This window comes from Nycticebus coucang, chromosome 24 (genome assembly GCF_027406575.1).
Source record: "Nycticebus coucang isolate mNycCou1 chromosome 24, mNycCou1.pri, whole genome shotgun sequence".
Lineage (NCBI taxonomy): Eukaryota > Metazoa > Chordata > Mammalia > Primates > Lorisidae > Nycticebus > Nycticebus coucang.
The window spans coordinates 20,684,618-20,704,734 of NC_069803.1; the positions used below are offsets into that span (position 1 = coordinate 20,684,618).

Here is a 20,117-nt window from a genome sequence, read left to right on the forward strand (position 1 = left end):
TTTCAGCTGCTCTGTTTACGTGTTTTTCATAAATTTTCTTTTGAATTCTCACTCAGAATTTACCAGAATTTGTTTGGCATGGAAGACAGATACCTGGCTGTGGTTAAGAATCTTTCTCACAGACATGATCATCTATCAGGTAGAGGATTGCTAGAGGTGCAAGGGCCTGTGCCCGTGCAGGAGGAGACTGTGGTACTAGGCCACTGCGTGTTTACAAACGATCTGTGTTCAGTGGCCGAGGGAGTGTGGTCCACTTACACCTCCAAATAACTCCAAAATCATGGGGCGTATTTTCTGTGTTACTTTTGGTGTATGTAGTCAGACCCCTCTATACAAGTAAGATTTTTACTTTTCCATTGTAAGATGAGTACTTGTCATCCCTCCTCCCTCTACTGGTCGAGTCCTGTCTTGCTGTGCTGTTCTCCGGCTACTGAGGCCTAGAATGGCGAGAGCAGATAATCCAGTAACAGATGCTGTTGAAAGGGACAGGTCGCTGCTTCCATTCTTCATAAAGAGGTGGTATTAGTAGTAAAGTATTTCCTTAAAAAATGCCACATCCAAAATGTTGTTTGCCGAGGGGCTTGCGTTATTTTATTTTATCTTAATAGTTAAGACTAGAGGGAAAAAAAGTGTTGTACTTTTAAAGTACCTCTGTAAAGAACTTCCATCTACTTTAAATCAATTTGATTCTCTTGCCAAGTCTTCTTTTTCCTCCCTAGATGATCCCACCTTATTTACATTTAAACACCTTCTAGTTGCTTGTTTAACTTTGGAGGGTTTTTTTTTGTTTCTTGTTTTGTTTTTAAGTGGCAATTTTTTTCCTCCTTCCCATTCTTCTATCTAAGGGTCAGTATAAAAAGGCAATAGCCAGCCTGCATCATTTAGCAGCCCTCCAGGGATCCCTTTCTCAGCCACAGATCACAGGACAGGGGACCTTGGAGCACCAGAGGGCCCTCATCCAGCTGGCAACGTGCCACTTTGCCCTGGGGGAGTACCGGGTGAGTACTGTGCACCTGCTCGGGTGGCAGGTGCAGGAGGCCCCCTGGGCTTTCTCTTTCCTGTTGTGGTTTTTTAATTCAGTGTATGTTTGCTTGAATTTGATATTTTTGCCTAGACATATTACTTAATCTGAGGGTAAAAAATCACAGTGATTTTGTTATTCCACACTTTGCCACGTATCATGCGTACTTTTTTGCCCAAATTTTTGAGGGAAAAATAAGGATGTGCATTTTACATGGGTACTCTAATTGCATAGCTATATAAATGTTTTTAGTTCTTATGCCGATGCATTAAAAGTATAATTCTGGAATGCAATAACAACATTCATATGCAAAATAATATCCAGGACTATGGTAATCAGTTTCATTAAATTTTACAACAAACCTGGAGGTGGTGCCTGGGGCTCAAAGGAGTAAGGCGTCAGCCCCATATGCCAGAGGTGGTAGGTTCAAACCCAGACCCGGCCAAAAACCACAAAATATATATATTTATATTACAACAAACTCAATGAAAACATTTTCAGCCAATGAAAAGTGACATATTTCTCTTTGTATGCTTCAGGCATGAGCTAGCAATCTAGCTGATATTTTTACAAAAATCATTGGAAAATTCTTTAGAAAATGTCAGAATGGTTTAATGTACTGCAGGCTTTAAGCTTTGAATATGAATTAAAAGATTAAAAGATTTTTCTCCTGAAAGTTTGGGCCAAATATGTGGGTACGCATTATCCACGGGAGCACGTTGTACACAGCAAATACAATATCTAGTTTTCTCTTTATCTTTTCTGAAATTAGCCTTTTGTACTTTTCAATATCCATTTTCCATTTATATAGAGGATTTTTTTTTCTTTTGTTACTTTCTATCCTGGAATCCCTTCAAAGTGTAATCATTTCTGTTGTGCTTGGAAAGCCAAGGCCTTTCCGAGGAGAGGCTGCCCCTTCATTTGCTGCCAGCTCCAAGCAGCCACACAAATACTATTTTCAGGGTGTGCCACAACGTGAGAAAGGTTGGGATGGGTGGCTTTAAAGCTCCGCTTCGTCCTCTGTAGAGTGGAGATAATAAAACGGGTTGTGCCTGACACATAGAAAGGGCTGATTAAATGGAATCTGATCATTATTTGATCAGAGGCAGCGGAGCAGTGATGCTTCTCTCTGGAGGAAGACCCCCTGTGTGGCATGGCTCCTCTCATCCCCCGGCACTGTGCCTATCCAGTGCACTGTGTAGGATAATATTTAGAAATAAACTTATCCTACATCAAGCACACAAAGTAAATTCAGTGTGAGTTTAAAATGACATGCTTTTCTTCCAGAGGCTTAAGACGCTTGGACCCCCCTGGGTTACTCACAGAGTTAGGTTTTTTTGGAATTGTAAAAATTCCTTAGGCCTTTTCTCTGAAGCAGTACACCCCGTGAAGCCTGAGATCCAAGGGCATGCCGCCCTTCCTCAGAGATACGGGCCAGAGGGTTGACATATGTTAACAACATATTGTCAGAGGTCTATAGGTGCTCTGCCCTGAAGGAAGGTCACAGTCGTTACTTCATACTGAGTAAACTGAGTGAATGCTTGAAGATATTCTTCTATTAACTCTGTTCCCCTATACTGTTTTCATCTTTGTGCCCTGCTCGGACAACTAGTCACTGTTTAGAGGAAGAGATTTACTACACAAGTGGTTACATTGATATGATAAATATTTCCTTTCAAGTTAAAATTCAGCTAATAGATAATGGATTAGGTGTGTACGTGACTGGAAGAGTATCAAACTTAAACTTGGAATAAAGAACTTTGCTATATGCCATCCCACGGTGTATAGTCTGTTTCTTGACTTAATAATTACAGGAGCGAGTTTACACCTACAGCAAAGCTGCTACTCGTTCGCGTCTCGGTTCACGCAACACACTGTACCTGTCATCTACTTCCCAAAGCAAACCTGTCCCCTCAAGCAAATCCCCTAACACTATACACAGCTGGGCCCCACGTCTTTCTCTCCCACCTCTTCTCTTCTTCCTACATTCTCCATCTTTCCCCTCTTTAATGCATGGTCAATATAAACTTCACCTTGAGCTTTCCTTGCTAGGTTAGCCTGTGTGTATTTATTTCTATTGTATCTTATTTGTTTATTTATATCTTTTTTAGAGACAGGGTCTCATTTTATTGCCCAGGCTAGAGTATAGTGCCACCATCACAGCTTACTGCAACCCCAAACTCCTGAGTTCAAGCAATCGTGCCTCAGCCTCCCAAGTAGCGAGGACTACAGGCACCCGCCATCATGCCCTGCTAATTGTTTTTTTTTTTTTTTAATTAGAGATGGGGTCTGATTATGTTGCCCAGGCTGGTCTTGATCTCTTGGCTAAGAGTTCAAGTTGGGAAGAACTCCAAGCAATCTTCCCACCTTGGCCTCCCAGTGTGTTGGGATTACAAGCGTGAGCCACCACTCTGGGCTCCACTGCGTTTTTAATTACACTCTATATCATACCCTATAGTCGTCTGCTACATGTCCTATTTGTTAATTTTTCCATTCAGTGAATTAATGAATGTCTTTAGGGCAAGGACATCCTGCTTTTGTATGCTGCTATGTTAAATATTGTGGTCGTTTAGTTAATACCTGATTAATTTTTGGCTTTAGCCATAATAAATGGGTTATTGTTCCCTCAGAGGTCTAGTACATTTGTTTGATTTCTTTATTAGCCAGCAAGCATGCCAGTGCAGGGTACATAGATTTAATCCTCCTGTTGCCTCTTCTGTATTCACTATCAAGCAGACAGTAGTGATCATATTAAAAAGAGCACAGTCCTGGGGCACAGCTACAGACCTCCACGTGTATATAGTGCCTGATTGTATGCTGCACATATTTTTGTGTTTTATTTGGTTTCAGTTCAAAAAGCCCCAAGTTACTTCCTTTTGGTCTTTCCTCCTTTAGCTGACGTGTGAAAAAGTCCTTGATTTGATGTGCTACATGGTACTTCCCATTCAAGACGGAGGCAAAGCACAGGAGGAACCCGCAAAACTAAAGCCCAAATTTAGAAAAGGTACAATGACAGGTTTTATTACTATTTTGTATAAATAGTCTTAGAACCCAAGGCTGAGAAAGGTTTTCTAGTTCCCAATGAGATAATACTGTTGTGATGTGTTGGACTTGACCAATTGCATAAAAAAGTTCGTCTCTTTCCAGGTTTTCCCTTGGCTCTGATTTCATGAAAGCAGCTGTAAATGTCTTTCTCTCAGAACTCTCCTCCCTTCTTGAGCTTGTTCTTGAAGAATGTCACCGAATTATTTTTCATATCTTTCAGTTCTAGGAAAACTTGGAGATGATTAATTAAGAAGCAGCTCTTAGCACATCCCTTCTGGACCATTTTGAGCTTCCCCTCAAGTTTCATATTGCTTAAAGAATTAAATTTGGAACTTATCTAAGTTTACACCTTAACAATTAATAAAAGATGAGTAAATTAAACCTGAAGAAAGTAGAAGACAGGAAATAATAATGCTGAGAGCAGAAATCAATGAAATAGAAAATAAAATAAAGAATACTAATAAAGCCAGCAGGTTTTGGGGAAAAAAATGTATAAAATTGATAAACCCCCTAATGAGATTGATCAAGAAGGTGAACACAAATTATCAGTGTCAGGAATGAAAAAGGGAATGTCCCTGTCAATCCTAGTGAAATCAAAAGGATAATAGGGGACTAAGTTATGGATAACTTTATACCAATAAATTCAGAACTTAGATGAAACGGAAAAGTTCTTTGAAATACACAACTTACCAAAATTGACACAAAAATGAAATAGAAACTCTGAGTGTTCTTTTAGACATCAAAGAAATTACATTTGTTACCAAAAACCTTTCCACAAATTAAACTCCAGGTCCACATAACTTCACTGGTGAATTCTACCAGGAATTCAGGAAGAGATAGTACCGCAAACTTGATAGCAAAACCGAAGGAGCATTACAAGAAAATAATTTCAAAGCCCAGAATCCATTCTGAACATAGATGTTAAATCCGTAGCAAGATATTAGCAAATTCAATATAGCAATATAGAAGACCAAGTATACCAGGAATGCAGAGGTGTTTGAAAATAAGAAAGTCAGCGGACTTTACCATGTGAACAGATTAAAGAGGGGAAATCATGATTGTCTTAATACTGTGGTTCCCCAGTCCCCAAACCCTGGGCTATGGCCTGGTACTGGTCTGTGGCCTGTTATGGCTGCACAGCAGGAGGTGAGTGGTGAGTGAGTGAGCAAAGCGTCATCGGGTTTTACAGCCACTCCTCATCACTCACATCCCCACCTGAGCTCTGCATTCTATCAGATCAGGCGTGGTGTTAGATTCTAGTAGGAGCACGAACCCTACTGTAAACTGTGCATGTGAAGGCTCTAGATTGCACACTCCTGATGAGAATCTAATGTGCCATCCCCACTCCACCATGGAAAAGTTGTCTTCCATGAAACTGGTCCCAAGTGCCACAAAAGTTGGTGACCGCCATCTTAATTCAGGCAGACAGAGTTCAGTGCCTATCCATGATTTTTTAAGTCTTGGACATAGAAGCAAACTTTGTTGAGCATCATACCTATGCAATATTGAATACTTTCCCCCCACTGAGATCAGGAACAGTACCATGATATGTGTTCCTGGCAATTCTTTTGCAACATACTGGAGATTCTAGCCAATATAGTAGGCCAAAAAAAAGTGATTAGTGTATAAAAGCTCAATTCCGTTCCTATATGGTAGCAGCAGACTTTGATATTAACGTGCATTGACATTAATGTGACATTGTGACTTGTGTTAGGTTCGGATCTGAAGCTCCTGCCCTGTACCAGCAAGGCTATCATGCCATATTGCCTGCACTTAATGTTAGCCTGTTTTAAGGTAAGCTTAAAGTTGATGAGCCTGAAAACAAATTCAATTTGAAATATGATTCTGATGACCTGAAATGACTTGAGACCCTTGTTAAGGATTGTTAGTTTAATACTTCTAAACTAGGTTGTCCTCCTGGGAAAGGCACGTTGGGTAGGAATTGACAAATGTTTATCAGATAATGACTTCACTAGGCAAAGAAGAAGAGGAAACTCTCAAGAAGTTTACGTATATTAGTGGGACAAATATGCAAATAATCTTGCCTGGTTTAGTGTTAGGTAAATACTTTTATTACACAAGTCGGACTCTATTAGCTGCAGAAGAAGTTGGGTTTACAGAGGACGGTGAGTTTGTTATAAAGCATTTTTGGCATTTGGGATCAAAATCAGTAAAGTCCTACCAGCTTTGGGAAAGTTCAGGATTCTTGAAAGAACAGCAAAGCCCTGGGCTGCAAGTAGTACAAAGCCTTAGAATAGAAGAGCCTAATGGTTTCGAGACAAGGTTTATGCACAAGAGAATAACAGCACCGGGTCTCCTCTTCCATTCCCAGAGTAAACGCATCAGAATCGCTTGGAGCAACGGAAACAATTTTAAGGGATTTTATGCATAGCTAATCATTTAAAGCAAAATGTCTCTGGCCATTTCTCTGGTTCACACTCCTGCTGCTTTGCCTGCGGCTCCTGCCTTCCTTTCTCCCCAAGCCCATGTTTTCCTCAAATCCTTCTTTCCTAGGGGGCTTCTAGCCCACCTTCCACCCCAAACAGTCCCCTTAAAAGAAATTTCTAAACGTTTTTCTCTGCTACACAAGACACATCAAGTTTTTCTAGCCTTGATTCCCAAATTCAAAAGCTTCAGGCCCACTCGTGCACGTCCAACTCCCATCCAGACACTACCAGCAACCTGTTCCCAGTGGAGGGAGCCGTGGTTGCCTCCGATTAGGATTTACCCTCATTAGAAGGCAGTTGTGTATTTACATGGATGGAGATGGAACATATTCTTCTTAGCAAAGTATTTCAAGAATGGAAGAAAAAGTATCCAATGTACCTAGCCCTACTATGAAACCAATTTATAGCTTTCTTATGAAAGCCATAACCCAATTATAGTCCAAGAAAAAGGGGAAAGGAGGAAGAGGGGAGGGGAGGACTAAGGATGGGTGGAGGGAGGGTGATTGGTGGGACCACACCTACGGTGCATCTTACAAGGGTACATGTGAAATTTACTAGGTGTAGAATATAAATGTGTTAACAACAATAACTAAGAAAGTGCCGTGAAGGCTATGTTAACCAGTTTGATGAAAACAGTTCAAATTGTATATAAAACCAGCACATTGTACCCCATGATTACATTAATATACACAGCTATGATTTAATAAAAAAAAAAAAAAAGGCAGTTGTGATGTTGGCCAGCGATTTTATTTTCTGTCTTGTTTCCTCATTCTAAGGGCCTTTACACATATTCGCACATACAGTGCTTTTTAAGGAAGTGCTATTTGGTGTTTTTTAGATTATGATGTTTTTTTTCATTCTGTGTCTTGCATAAATCCTTGTCTTGCAGCTTAGAGCCTTCACAGACAACAGAGATGATATGGCATTGGGACATGTCATCGTATTGCTTCAGCAAGAGTGGCCACGGGGAGAGAATCTTTTCCTGAAAGCTGTTAATAAGATTTGTCAACAAGGAAATTTCCAATATGAAAATTTTTTTAATTATGTTACAAGTATCCTTTTTCTTGTTTAAGCATAACAAATTCTGATTCTTTTGGAATGAGTACATGATACAGAAACACATAAACTGTTCTGGGTAGAAATAATGGTTTTTTACTACTTTCGGGGGAAAAGGAGAAGGAATGGGGATTAAAAATGGGTCTGTGACTTGTGAAAGTCACAAAAGGCTTCAAAGACATAATTCAAGGAATCAGGAATATCACAACCCTGTTCCACATCTAGTTGACTTCTTCTAGAAGGTACCCGAGATACCTGCAGTAACAGCCTACAGGTTCCTGACAGCCCCAGAGTGGCTAATTTAAACCATGGTACATAAGTAGTTTTTCAGCCTTTATCCATCCTAAGAGTGCCTCCTATGGTCTCCTTGGGACACTGGCTGCCCCTGGGCTAGGTGTTAGGACCACACCATAGCTGACAGCTACTGGTAGGTTCCCACCAAAGATTGTGTCCAGCACAGTAGCTGTTTCAAGGTTAGGAAATGCTTTATTTCACTATTCATTATATAGGGGAAAAACCTCTTTGAATGGAAGGTTACACACAGTTTGGGTGTTTTTACTTCATCACTTACGTTAGTATATTATTTTTGAATTGCGGGGAACATGACATCATTTTCCAAGTGCTCAGAGTAACGGTCATCTTTTTTGGGAACAGGTATCTTTTAAGACTCTGATGAAAGTAGTATAACTTTTCACTAGAAAAATGCATATGTGAATGTTATTCACATTTTACATAAAATGTAGGGGACGCAGAAGCTTCCTCCCCAGAGGCATTAACACCCTTGCACCTAGGTAGAAAGAAGTAATCATTTTACTTTTATGAATTTCATACTCTATAATTCAAAACAATCTTCCTCACTCCCATTACTTTTCATTTCTTATCAAGAAAACAAAAAATTTTTGCTCTGATATGAAATCTGTTTAATTATCATCTGTATGAAAAACATGTCCGTATGCCCTTCAGCCGAGGGTTGTCATCTGCGTGAAGTAGTTTGGATGGTAGCACAGACCTGGGTTTGAATACGGACTCTACAGTTACTAGTGGGATGGCAACAGGCAGTTACTCAGCTGCTGGGAGCCTCTTTCCCTTGCTGCTTTCACACGTGGTTAACCTGAATCTGGCCTGCAGATATTGATATGCTGGAGGAATTTGCCTACTTAAGAACTCAGGAAGGTGGGAAAATTCATCTGGAGTTACTACCCAATCAAGGAATGCTGATCAAGTAAGCACACTATCCTTTGCTCTTTTTAATGTAAATCTCTATGTACCTTTCAAAAATTTAACAGGAATCCAAACCTGGTCTCTGTGTTTGAGTTTTTGATTCTGGGTAGTTTTTGAAAGACTTGCATCTCCTTAACTAAATTTCTGGGCTGGGGGTGGGGTGGAAATTAGGGCATTTCTCTCACTTTTCAAACTTTTTCATTAGACCAAAGTCTCATTCATATCTTTTCCTTTCCAAAATGTATAGGTTGATTCTGATTAGACATAGAGTGCTTCTATTAAGAACAGCCATGCTTAATTAAAGTTGTATTGGATTAGGAAGATTTATTAGGGAAATGTACAGATTTTATTTATAAACGATATGTGAAGCCCTCCTCTGCTATCTTCACTGCTTATATGGCATGAAGTATAGTTGGGTCTAGTGCCCCCAGGAACACACCTGCCCCAAGAATGATGGTGGGACTGTTTGGTCTCAGGCATTCCGCCCTGCACCCACACGATGTTACTGAAATTCCAGGTTGGCCCAGATGAAAATGCCAAGTTAGTGTGACCATTTATGATTTTTAAATAGCTCATAAATCTTGCTTCTATCCTTTGATCCTCATTGTAATTTGGGTAATATATCCTCTCTGCTGTAAATGCCACGTGTAGTTTTATTTTCATACTTCTCCTTTGCTGCCTGCATACTCAGTGTGTCTGTAAGTCAGTGTTAGAGTTACTGCCAGAGACTGAATGCTGAGAAGAAAGTAAGGCCGAAAACATTCACATCTTATTCTCCCTTTGTAGAGTCTTAGAAATGTTGAGGTAGGGAAGTAAGAAATGGTCTTTCTGGATTTCTGCAACCTCAGTAATTTGCAGCATGCCAAACTTTTTTTTTTTTATGTCCTAGCAAGAATAGTGTCTTGTGGAAGTCATTCACAAGAATGGAAAGACTAAATGTTTTCTTCCCCTGTATCTTATAAATGTCATTAAATACTCTAAACATTTAAAATGAAAGAACAAATGCTCTGTGTTTAAATACGTGAGACCTTTAAATATCAGGTTGCTTAGGCAAATGGACTGGCAAGTCCCACCTCCCACTTTCCTAAGATGGTGAACCAAACTATGGGAAAAATAACTGCATGGTTCCAAACACTCTTAAAGGTGTTAGAGAATAACAATTTTTGAAGCCCAGGTAACCCCTTTTGTGTTGTTTTCTAGGTTTTTAAAACTGGGTATACAAATACACTTTTGGTAAAACTTTTCAGTGAATTCCCATCAGCAGTCACCCTGCTAATTATCATAACATAGAGACAGCATCAGTAGAACCAAAGTCCCTGAACATAGGACTAACCCTATAGGTGGTTATCACTTTACTTAGATAATGCCTAGCTGCTTGTGGAAGTGTGAGAGAATGGATTGTCAGAAAATCAACAGTTGAACCCCAGACTTCATTGGACCAAACCTTTCTTTTACCAGTTTGTGCTGAGCTGACAGTGACACGAGACATGCAGACAATCCCTGGGGACAAGGAATTAAAAGCAAGGGTGCATTGGATACCCAGATGATATCACTGGAAGGGGCTGTTTGGTTGAAGGGTACCATCACGCATTTCTAGACCTTTGAAGGCTAATCCTAGGCTCTCCCACCTTGATCAATGGAATGCTTAATTTCTCCTACCTTTCTGTAGAAGACAAGCCTTTTAGGAAACCTGCATTTTCCTCAGTTTTGCAGCAGGAGTAGGGATTATTACCTAGTGATCTGAACTCGTAGCAATTGGCCCAGTCTTCACTGTGTGAGTCTCAAAGTTAAGTACTGATGCTGAAACTTCAACAGTAGAAGCAAACTGCATAAGACAGAGAGCTCTTACTAACTGAGGTATGATTAGAATCTTGAATAAAACTATCTATATTCCTTTTCCCTTTGGGTTCCATACAAATTCTCTGAAGCCATTGCAGACCTTTTGGGTGGTCCCTCCAGATGAGTGGCAGAGATGTTGTGAGCAGTGTACACTCCTCCCCTAGGTAAGGTTGTGAGTCTGCCATAGTTGTGGCATCCCGGATACAAGCAGGTACAGTAAAACACCAAGGGCACCTGGTGCCTCACCCAAAGGAGGGATAAGCTCTTAATCTGTCACATAAAGCTTTTGTTTTTAAGTATTGTAAAATAGAGAAATGTTTCTATGCTGACATTCGCACTAGTTTGGTTGCATTAGACTGGATGAAAATGGAAAGCGATGTCCTATGGATACTCGAAATAGGGTGGATGATAACGTCCTATGCGGTGATCACTCGCCACAGACTAAATCCTTGTTACAGAATTCTGCAAAGCCATGGGACCCAGACTCTTTTTTAACCACATCTGTTCCTTTTCTCAATACCTTTTTGAAATTCGAATTCACCCTTTATCAAAAACATTGCCAGCCCTTGTAGTCCTCTTGATAAGAGCCCCTCCAGTTTGGGGTTTCAATCCTGTGAAAGATGGTGAACCAGCATCACCAGGTTGATCGCTGGGATTGGCCTGGGCACCAGAAGAGTGGAAAGAGGCTGGTTTTGAAAATGTGTCTTCTCAAACGTTGACCCTGCTCCCACTGCCGTTCAGCCGCATTCCATTGTCCTCTTCCTCGCTGGTGGCTTTTTATACCAAATCTCAAGTGGGCTCAGGCTGGGGGCCAGGAACCAAGACGCCTCTGGACATGCACGGGCAGCAGGTGCAGTGAGGGCTTGCTAGCTTCCCCCAGTCTCCTAAAAATACAGCCGCAGCCAGGGGCTTGCTGAGGTTAACCGGTTTCTGTATAGTCTGCTTCCAGTCTTGTGTATTTTCTCTGGAGTGTTGTTTTTGCAGTGCAGGGTGAGTCGGTGTGGGTGTTTGAATGCTGCCGTTTGCTGTTTTTAAAGGCCTTCTAGCCCTCCCATGGGGTTGCTGCAGCAGGAATTCTTACCTGTGCTTCAGCCCAGCATACAGACTGCTGACAGGTACCAAGTGGAATAAACACCTGCTCATAGTGTGCTGTTTGTCCACATGTTTACTCCCCATGGTTTTCTGCTCTTTGTTCCTCAGTGCTCTTTTTCATGCTTTATTTATTTTTTTGATTTGTTCTGCATTACTTGGCAAACCATTCGGTTGTAATATTGTAACATTTCTTATTTTTTTTTCCATAAGTTGCCAGTGTGTTTGTGTTCGATTTAAAAATCATTATGGATCTGGAAACAAAAAGAAATTGATATAAAACTGTATTAGATTAAGTGCACATTAGGTCAGGTGCTAAAGTATGATTCTCTTCTGATGAAACTTAAGGCTTCCAGTCATACATATTGAAGGGTGCTGAAGTTTAAGAATATTTTTATTTCTGGATTTTCATACTAGTGACCAGGGCTGTTTGGGGTCTAAATTAGCATCAGCCTGGTTTTCTCCTGCCAATGATGCTGTTTTTTCAGACCTTATTCTTAACTGAAGATATTTGATAGGCTAGAATGCCACATTTCTTGGATGGTTTTTCCTGTTCTTAAACCAACAGCTAACCAATTCTCTTCTTCATTTAAACTACCAGAAGGATAGGGGCTCTCATATAAATAAAGCTGAGTACTGCTGCTCTTTATATATGGAAACAATACAATTGGACCATGATCAGGAAGATGTAACATTACTTACATTTTTACCAGTATTAAGGAGAAGGCTTGCTTTTTAGCTGACTGACTACAAACGACAGGCACTTGTGCTTGGTCAGAGGCTAGACTCCAATTTGGGGTTGCAACCAGGGACTCAGAAGAGCAGTGTCTCAAGGCAGCATAAAATTGTTTCCAATGGGACTCAGCCTTGATCTTACTGACATTTTGTCCTGATCACTGAGCTACCCACCCAGACTTGACTAGAAACATTCACAAAGAACTGCCTTTTCTCCGTGGCCCTACTGTCTTCGTACGGGGCTCCATGGGCACCGTGGAGTGTTCTGTAATAGCTTTACTTATGTAACAAAGCCTGATCGTTTTTCTTCTGTTGCAACATTTTGACTCCTGTTGTCCTTATTTTATATGACAACTAAGTTTTTTCAAAACACATTTTTAGAATGCTTTCAACAATTTTATTTTGCCCAATACATAGAAATTAAATTTAAGTCCTTAATACTTTGTCTTAAGGGAAGTTAGGCAATAGGGTGGGGAATGTAGGTGACTTCTATTTGTTGAAATCTTACCAAATTGCTGAACTAGTTAAAACTCCTTTCCTCTTAACTGAGCTGGGTGGTTTTGATAGATTTTTCTTCTTCTTTCTTCATTTTGTTGTCTTTAGTTTTCTGAGATTTCCTTTGTGATTTCCTTTTGTAAAGCACAACCTTTGACACCTTTTGCTTATGCCCTAACTGATGCTTCCACACACGTGCAGGACAGATGTGGTCTCTGTAGGCTACTGACTCTCTGTTCTTCAGGGATTCTTATCTCAGGACCCCACTCCTCCCTGTGTTTTCTCAAATAGACAAGAGTCTGAATGGGCACAGCACTTCAGAGGAGCTGCCCTGGTCTGGTGTCTTAGGAGAGAGACAAGCTCACAGCCCCAGCGCTGTGCAGAACCCAAGCCTTTCTGAGCCTTTTAGGGAACTCACGTGGGTGATTGGCTCTTTCTGGTTTCCCACCTCCCTGCTGCTGCCTCCAGAGAGTCACTGCCTGGCTGGACACAAGTGCTTTGTGGCCAGCATGGACTGGACCCACTAGGCCCTGAGTAACTGAATTATTCCCAGTCAGCAGTAGGGATGCATACCATCAGAGCTCCAGGAATTCAAAAGCAGAGCAGGTGGCATTTTACACTACACTTAGATGTGTGAAATAATAACCTTTTATAGCGTGGGGGAAATGTCTTTCTAGTTTTAAGTTTTTTTGAGAAGGAATGAGCTGGAATGTTTGGTTGTGGCTTTAAAAATAAATTTGTTATACTTATTTATATTTAGATATGAGGCAGGCTTTATTCCTACCAAGTAACCATGATCAGCGATGCTGGTGCTAACCCCTGGTCTTCATCTGTTTCCCTGTCGCTGACCTCAGGCACCACACGGTCACTCGAGGCATCACCAAAGGCGTGAAGGAAGACTTCCGCCTGGCCATGGAACGCCAGGTCTCACGCTGCGGGGAGAATCTGATGGTGGTCCTGCACAGGTTCTGTATCAATGAGAAGATCTTGCTCCTGCAGACTCTGACCTGACTGGAGACTTCTCTGCCAGACACAGCTCGTAGCTGGAAAATTTGTGGGGGGAGACAGACTGATAAACATTGCTGTTACAGACTGATAAACGTTGCTGTTACAACTCTCAAGAAGAAAACCATCTGAGTTCTAACTCCTTGGTTGCTTAAAAGTAGTTTCTAAGAGTCCGAGAAGCTATTCTATTTTTAAGAGTCATTGTTTTGTAATTTTTGTAAAACAAAAGAATCAACCTGTTTTGTAAATAAAAATCATCCTAAAATTTGAAATTTTAAAAAAGTTATTTTAATTCGTATGAATCTCTGAACAGGGGTGCATTTCTCTTCTACTTTTGACAAACATATATAGCAAGGGGGAAAAATTTAACACAGTTGAATTGAGTAATGAATTTTATTACTGTAGAATAGATGCTAAGACATATATGCCTTCCATGATCTCAAGCTATTATTCTCCAGTTAGGCTTTGGTAAATATTACATATTGACATAACATTAAATCCTTTTTTTTTTTTTCCTGTCTCAGGAGTCCCTCTGACCATAGGGATTGCTTCTTCTTTTTTTTTTTTTTTGCTGGGGCTGGGTTTGAACCCACCACCTCCAGCATATGGGGCTGGCACCCTACTCCTGGAGTGCTCTGGGATCATAGCTCACAGCAACCTCAAACTCTTAGGCTCAAGAGATTCTCTTGCCTCAGCCTCCCAAGTAGCTGGGACTACAGGTGCCAGCCACAACTCCTGGCAGCTAAATTTTTTTTTATTTTTTAAAGACAAGGTCTCACTCTTGCTCGGGCTGAACTCCTAAGCTCAAGCGATCCACCCGCTTTGGCCTCCCAAGTGCTGGGATTACAGGCCCAGATAAGTTTTAATACCAAAAGTCTTTATGTAAGTGAACTTGACCTGTCCTCTTGTCTAGTGATAGTCCCCTGAAGGAGCAGTGCTGGGGACCTGCAGCAAAGACCAGGACAGGAAGTGGACCGCACAGCGCCTCCTCTCTGTCAGGCCACAGAAGGCCCCTGCTTATTCCTAAGGCCACCCACTGGTTTCTATGGATGGGCTTCGGAGTCAGATGGCCTGGACATGGCCTCACACCCTGGCACTGCCCCAACTTGCTATGCAACTGTGAACAGTTTAACTTCTGTATGCCTCAAGCTCCTTGTAAAGAAATTGAAGATAATGGCTCTTCCCTCACAGGTATTAAAGGATTAAAAGGTCACTCCATGAGAAATGCTTGCAGGCACATGGTTAGTGCTGGAGGTGGTCTTTTTGTTTCTCTGTTCATAAAATAATATATCAGACAAACACCAAAAACCATTTGTTTCTAGGGGCTGTGTAAGAAGGAAAGAACCAAAAAGTTGTTCAGTGACTTTGCATAAAAAGTCTTGGAAATTTTTTCTAAATAAGATCCTTTTCGTAGATATATTAAAAATCAATGAAGTGGCTTGAATAATAGACATGTAATCTCAAAAAAATTTTACAATTAGTTCATTTTGAAGTGTTTGTCAATGCAAGGTGAGTTTATTACAAATTCATATATACATTTATACATATAAGTATATATATATATATATATATATATATATATATATATATATACATTTCCCCTTCCCCCCAACAGGGTTTCTCTTTGCCGAGGCTGTGGGGCAGCAGCGTCATCACTGCTCACCGTTAACCTTGAACTCTTAAAGACTCCAGCTTTTCTCCCAACGCAGCCTCCGGAGCAGCTAGGGCGATGGGTGTGCACCACCATGCCCGGCTAGTTTCTAAGTTCTTTAGTATACACAATCCCAGCAGAAACCTGGGGAGAGGCTCACCAGGGGGAAAGCTGAGGAGAAAGAAGCCGAAGGCCACACAAACACACAGGCACTCCTGAGGCTGCGGGGTCCTGCTCCTGTGAGGACGCGCCTCCGAGGACAGTCCAGCCCCCCACGAACTTAAAAGGAGACTCACAGACACCTGCAAGGCAGGCGTGAGCCAGGGACGGGTCCCTGGTGCCTCCCGGCAGCTCCTGAAAAGATTTCCTGGGCCTTGTCCGCCTCCTTCAGGCCTAGGATCTCGGGACCATCCCCTCGAACTACTGGACAGGACAGGACACAGTCAGCCACACAGGGCTCAGCCTGCGGTGGACGGTGCCCGCGGCGCGCATGCGCAGTTCCGAGCCCGCGGACGCCGGGAAGTCAGTCTTTGGGCTGGGACCGCAGGCAGGCAGGTGTCAGGGAGGGCGAAGGAGGCTGTGACCCGCCCAGCGCCAGACCCTAATCCTCCTGTTTCGATCCTTTTTGGGGTTGTATGGTGTGGATGAGAATAGGGTCACATGTGGTGAGGATGAAACGTGGTGAGGGGGCATGGGGCCTTTGGGGCACGAGAAATTACCTGAGTCCCCAAGTGCATGAGACAGCTGGAATTTCACTACCCACGTGCCCACTGCCTCTTGGTGGCCTGGGCCTGCCGGGTATTCCCAGGTCTCAACCCTAGGGGCTCCTCCTCCCCACCGCTTTTCAGGAAAGGTGGAAACATGGGCCCTAGGCAAGTCCAAGAGCAAGCAAAGGTGACGGGTGGGCCACAAGAGGAACTCGGATCCCAGAAGGGCAGATGGCTGGAGTGTGTTTCAGAAGCCTGATTGGGATATTCCCGAACTGACAATGACCGCTTCCATGGGACTCTGAAGACCCCAAGAAAGGAAAGGAAACGCAAAGCCTACCTGGGAACCCCAGAGGCCCAGTACTGAAGGGTGAGTTCCAGGAATCTTGCCAGAGGTAAAACAGATTTCTGAGACGTGCAAACAGCCCCACCTTCCACAACTAGGACCACTCCCGCTCCCTCCACCTACACCCAATCCCTTGTCCCTTGTCAGTGGCAGCCAAAGGATTCTGCACTGATACCCAGACTGGCCCCCCACCAGCTCTGTACCCCCCAGGAACACAGGAAGTAAGGGTACCCCCTCAGCAACGAAAAGGGAAGGGTAGATGAAATCAAACACATTTATTAGAAAGTAAAGATCAGCCACAGTGGATTACATAACTCTTTATATTACAATACTAGTGCTTTGGACTGTTCATTTATTTCAGGTTATTTTAATAGCCTTGAAGAATTTCCAAGCTTTCTGAAATGTTAATTTTTTTCTTTCTCATAATAGATGTATATAGCTAATATCCCAAATACTATAAAGAAAGAAAGAAATCATATAGCAGGAAGAAAATACTTCTGGGAAAACTGAATGTGAATGCTTGATATTTTTTAGTCTTTTTGTGCAATTTCTCGCCTCCCATTTTTCAAACTGCAGAAGGGAATTTACTGCCCCATTTTAACAAAAGAGTTTTCAAAGTAAACTTAAAAATAACACCGAAAGTTACACAAATCATGTGTAGTGTGTAGCACAAGTGATTTTCGTATTTAGCTCGGCTGTGTAACTAGCAATCAGAGCAAAAATGGACATTATCAGCTCCTCAGAAGCCCTCTTCGTGCCCGAAAAATCAGTATCTTACTCCAAAGGCATTCACCATTCTGACTACTAATACCACATACCATAGATTTTTAACTGTTTCTGAATTTCAAATAAGTGCCCTTCTTTTACTCAACATTTGTTTTATGAGATACATTAAAGTTCGGCACGTAGTAAACTTTTTCTTTTGGTAACCAAATAGTAAATATTTTAGGCTTTGAGGGTCTAAATTTCAATCTTTGTTGCAACTACTTAACCCCCATTATTACAGAGGGAAAGCAGCCATAGGCAATGAGTGAGTGAATGAACACTGCCATCTGCCAATAAAACTTTATTCATAAGAAGAGGCCATTGACATGCCTATGCCGTGATTAATTTTATCTACTATTGATGGGCATCTGGATATTTTCAATTTGGGGCTGTTATGAATTGTCAAAATAAATGTATTTTGGTGCACATCTGTATGCATGAACGTAGGATATGTCATTTTTAATAGAAACTGCCAAGTAGTTTTCCAAAGTTGTAACACTTTTTTTTTTTTTTTTGCAGTTTCTGGCCGGGGCTGGGTTTGAACCCACCACCTCTGGCATATGGGGCTGGCGCCCTACTCCTTTGAGCCACAGGCGCTGCCCCAAAGTTGTGCCACTTTATACTCTCACCAGTAGGGCATGAGAATTTCAGTTGTATATTCTGTTGGGTGGGTTGTAGTCTCGTACCACGCTTTTAATTTAAATATCTCAGATAACTAGGGAATCTGATAGGTTTCTTGGCCATTTGGATATGGATATCCTATTTTGTGAAATTCTTGTTTGAGGCTTTTGCTCATTTTCTCCTGTCTGATTCTTCTTGCTTATTGAAAGTTTTTAATCTAGAAAAACACACTTTTCATGTGTATACACGATAAATACCTTTTCCCAATCTATGACTGATATTTTATTCTATTTCTTCAATATATTTGACTGAATTTATTTTCTTAATGACATTTTTTTTAGAAGCAGGAATCAAATTTAATGTCCCCAAAAGAAGAAAGACAACTTTTTTTTTTTTCTTTTTGGTAAGAGATTTTTTTTTCCCCTGCTGTTTTTACTGCTCCTATGCCAAAGTCAAGGAGATGCTCTCCTTTGCTTTCTCTTGGAAAAATTATGGTTTTACTTTTCTCCTTTAAATCCACACTCCATTTAAAAATTGATTTTTGTATATGGAAACAGGAAGGGGCCATGGTTCTTTTATTTCCCCCATGGGACCTGTTATACCCGGCACAGTTGATTTAAAAATCTATCTTTTCCCCTTTAAACTGCAGTATCTTCTTTATCATAAATCATCTGACCATGTATGTGTAGGTCTGGATTTCTGTTCCATTGGTCTGTATTTGTCATCTTTGCATCAATTCCACACTGACTTAATTACTGTACCCATGTTGTAAGTCTTGATCTTTATTCATTTTTAAGATTGTCTTATCTGTTTTCATTCAAAGATTAACGTGAGTTTTTATAACGGAGATGTAACATTTCTTACAAGGTGCTCAGTTTCTTTTACCATAAGGAGAACATTAAAAAAATTATCCTTTAAGCTTTTGGTCTGTCTATTCTGCTTTAAGATGATGTTGTATGCTACTCCTTTTGTGAAGGTTATTAAGCTTTGTAAAGGAAAAATTATTCACCAGGCACTTGTATACATGACAAGACATTTTATTTCGGACTATTGCAATAGGAGGGAGAGTCTGAACCCAACAGATAGAGATTTATACCCAAGAGCATGGGGAGGAAGTGAATGGAAAATTACTACAAGGAACATCGGTGAGAGAGGGAAGAAGACATTGATTAGATATCAAAGGTTGGGGAAGAAGAGCTTGATTGGCTGTAAAAGGGGGAGGGATTCTTGATAAACTGGTTTAGCAGGAAGATTCTTTGCTAAAACTGGGCTCAGCAAGCCAAGTGGGATGCCTAGCAGAGAAAAGGTCTCAAAGAAGCCTGGCTAATATTTGGGCAAAGAGTTTCCATCAGCTTCCATAAGAACATATCACTAGTCATTAATTCTAAGTAATTCTTTTTAGTGAACATGATTTTTGCATAATACACTGTTTTTGCAGCACATATAATTTTCAAAATAATTTAGCATAGGATCTGTTCTACAGAGGGGATCATAGTCTGATGCTGAGGATTTAGGATGGATACACTTTGTGTTATTAGCAATGGTAAAGTGGTTTTGTCCACTGGATTACATCAATATCTTTATTCATACAGAAAGATACTCAAGAGTGATAAAGCGTCTTGATAGTTTCAGGCAATGTACAGCCACTAAAATAATGTCTAACTCTCCACGCTCCAGGATGCAGGCCTATAAGCAAATATTTCAATCATTTAAAAAAATCTGTCCTTATCTGGAACCTTTTGTGGGCAGAAAAGGAAGAATCTATGGATGGGGAGGAGATTTGACCTCAAGTACAGGAGGGCTGTTGAACTGATCTTTGCTGGTAGGTAGAACCCTGTGACTTTTGGACAAACCTCCCACTACTCTTGGAAAAAATTCAAACTCATGTAGCCCAGCTGCTAGATACTGCTGCTTCATTCCTATTTCTTGCCTCTCCCTTATCACAGTGCTGCAGCCTCTGGGGCCATCTTTCTGTTCCTTGAACACTCCAAGCTGTTTTTCCCCTTGGTGCCACTGTGGTTCAGCTTGCTCTTTCTGGAAGGCTCTTCCCGAGCAGCGGTCTTTACAATTGTCT

General features: G+C 41.2%; 1 protein-coding gene across 7 annotated transcripts in view; it reads left to right on the top strand.

The window, feature by feature from the left end:
* Positions 1 to 14,220, top strand: part of INTS10 (integrator complex subunit 10) — a 28,028-nt gene extending 13,808 nt beyond the window's left edge. For 2 of the 7 annotated variants that reach the window (XM_053578448.1, XM_053578449.1), the window contains exons 11-19: positions 57 to 139; positions 846 to 998; positions 3,917 to 4,025; positions 5,781 to 5,860; positions 7,403 to 7,565; positions 8,698 to 8,791; positions 10,719 to 10,793; positions 11,667 to 11,744; positions 13,803 to 14,220. In XM_053578448.1, the coding sequence (XP_053434423.1) occupies positions 57 to 139; positions 846 to 998; positions 3,917 to 4,025; positions 5,781 to 5,860; positions 7,403 to 7,565; positions 8,698 to 8,791; positions 10,719 to 10,793; positions 11,667 to 11,744; positions 13,803 to 13,959 (992 nt within the window). In that variant the 3' untranslated portion in view covers positions 13,960 to 14,220. The remainder of the gene's footprint in view (positions 1 to 56; positions 140 to 845; positions 999 to 3,916; positions 4,026 to 5,780; positions 5,861 to 7,402; positions 7,566 to 8,697; positions 8,792 to 10,718; positions 10,794 to 11,666; positions 11,745 to 13,802) is intronic. The other 5 variants (XM_053578450.1, XM_053578452.1, XM_053578454.1 and 2 more) reach the window with 3 other exon arrangements.
* Positions 14,221 to 20,117: the final 5,897 nt, after the last annotated feature.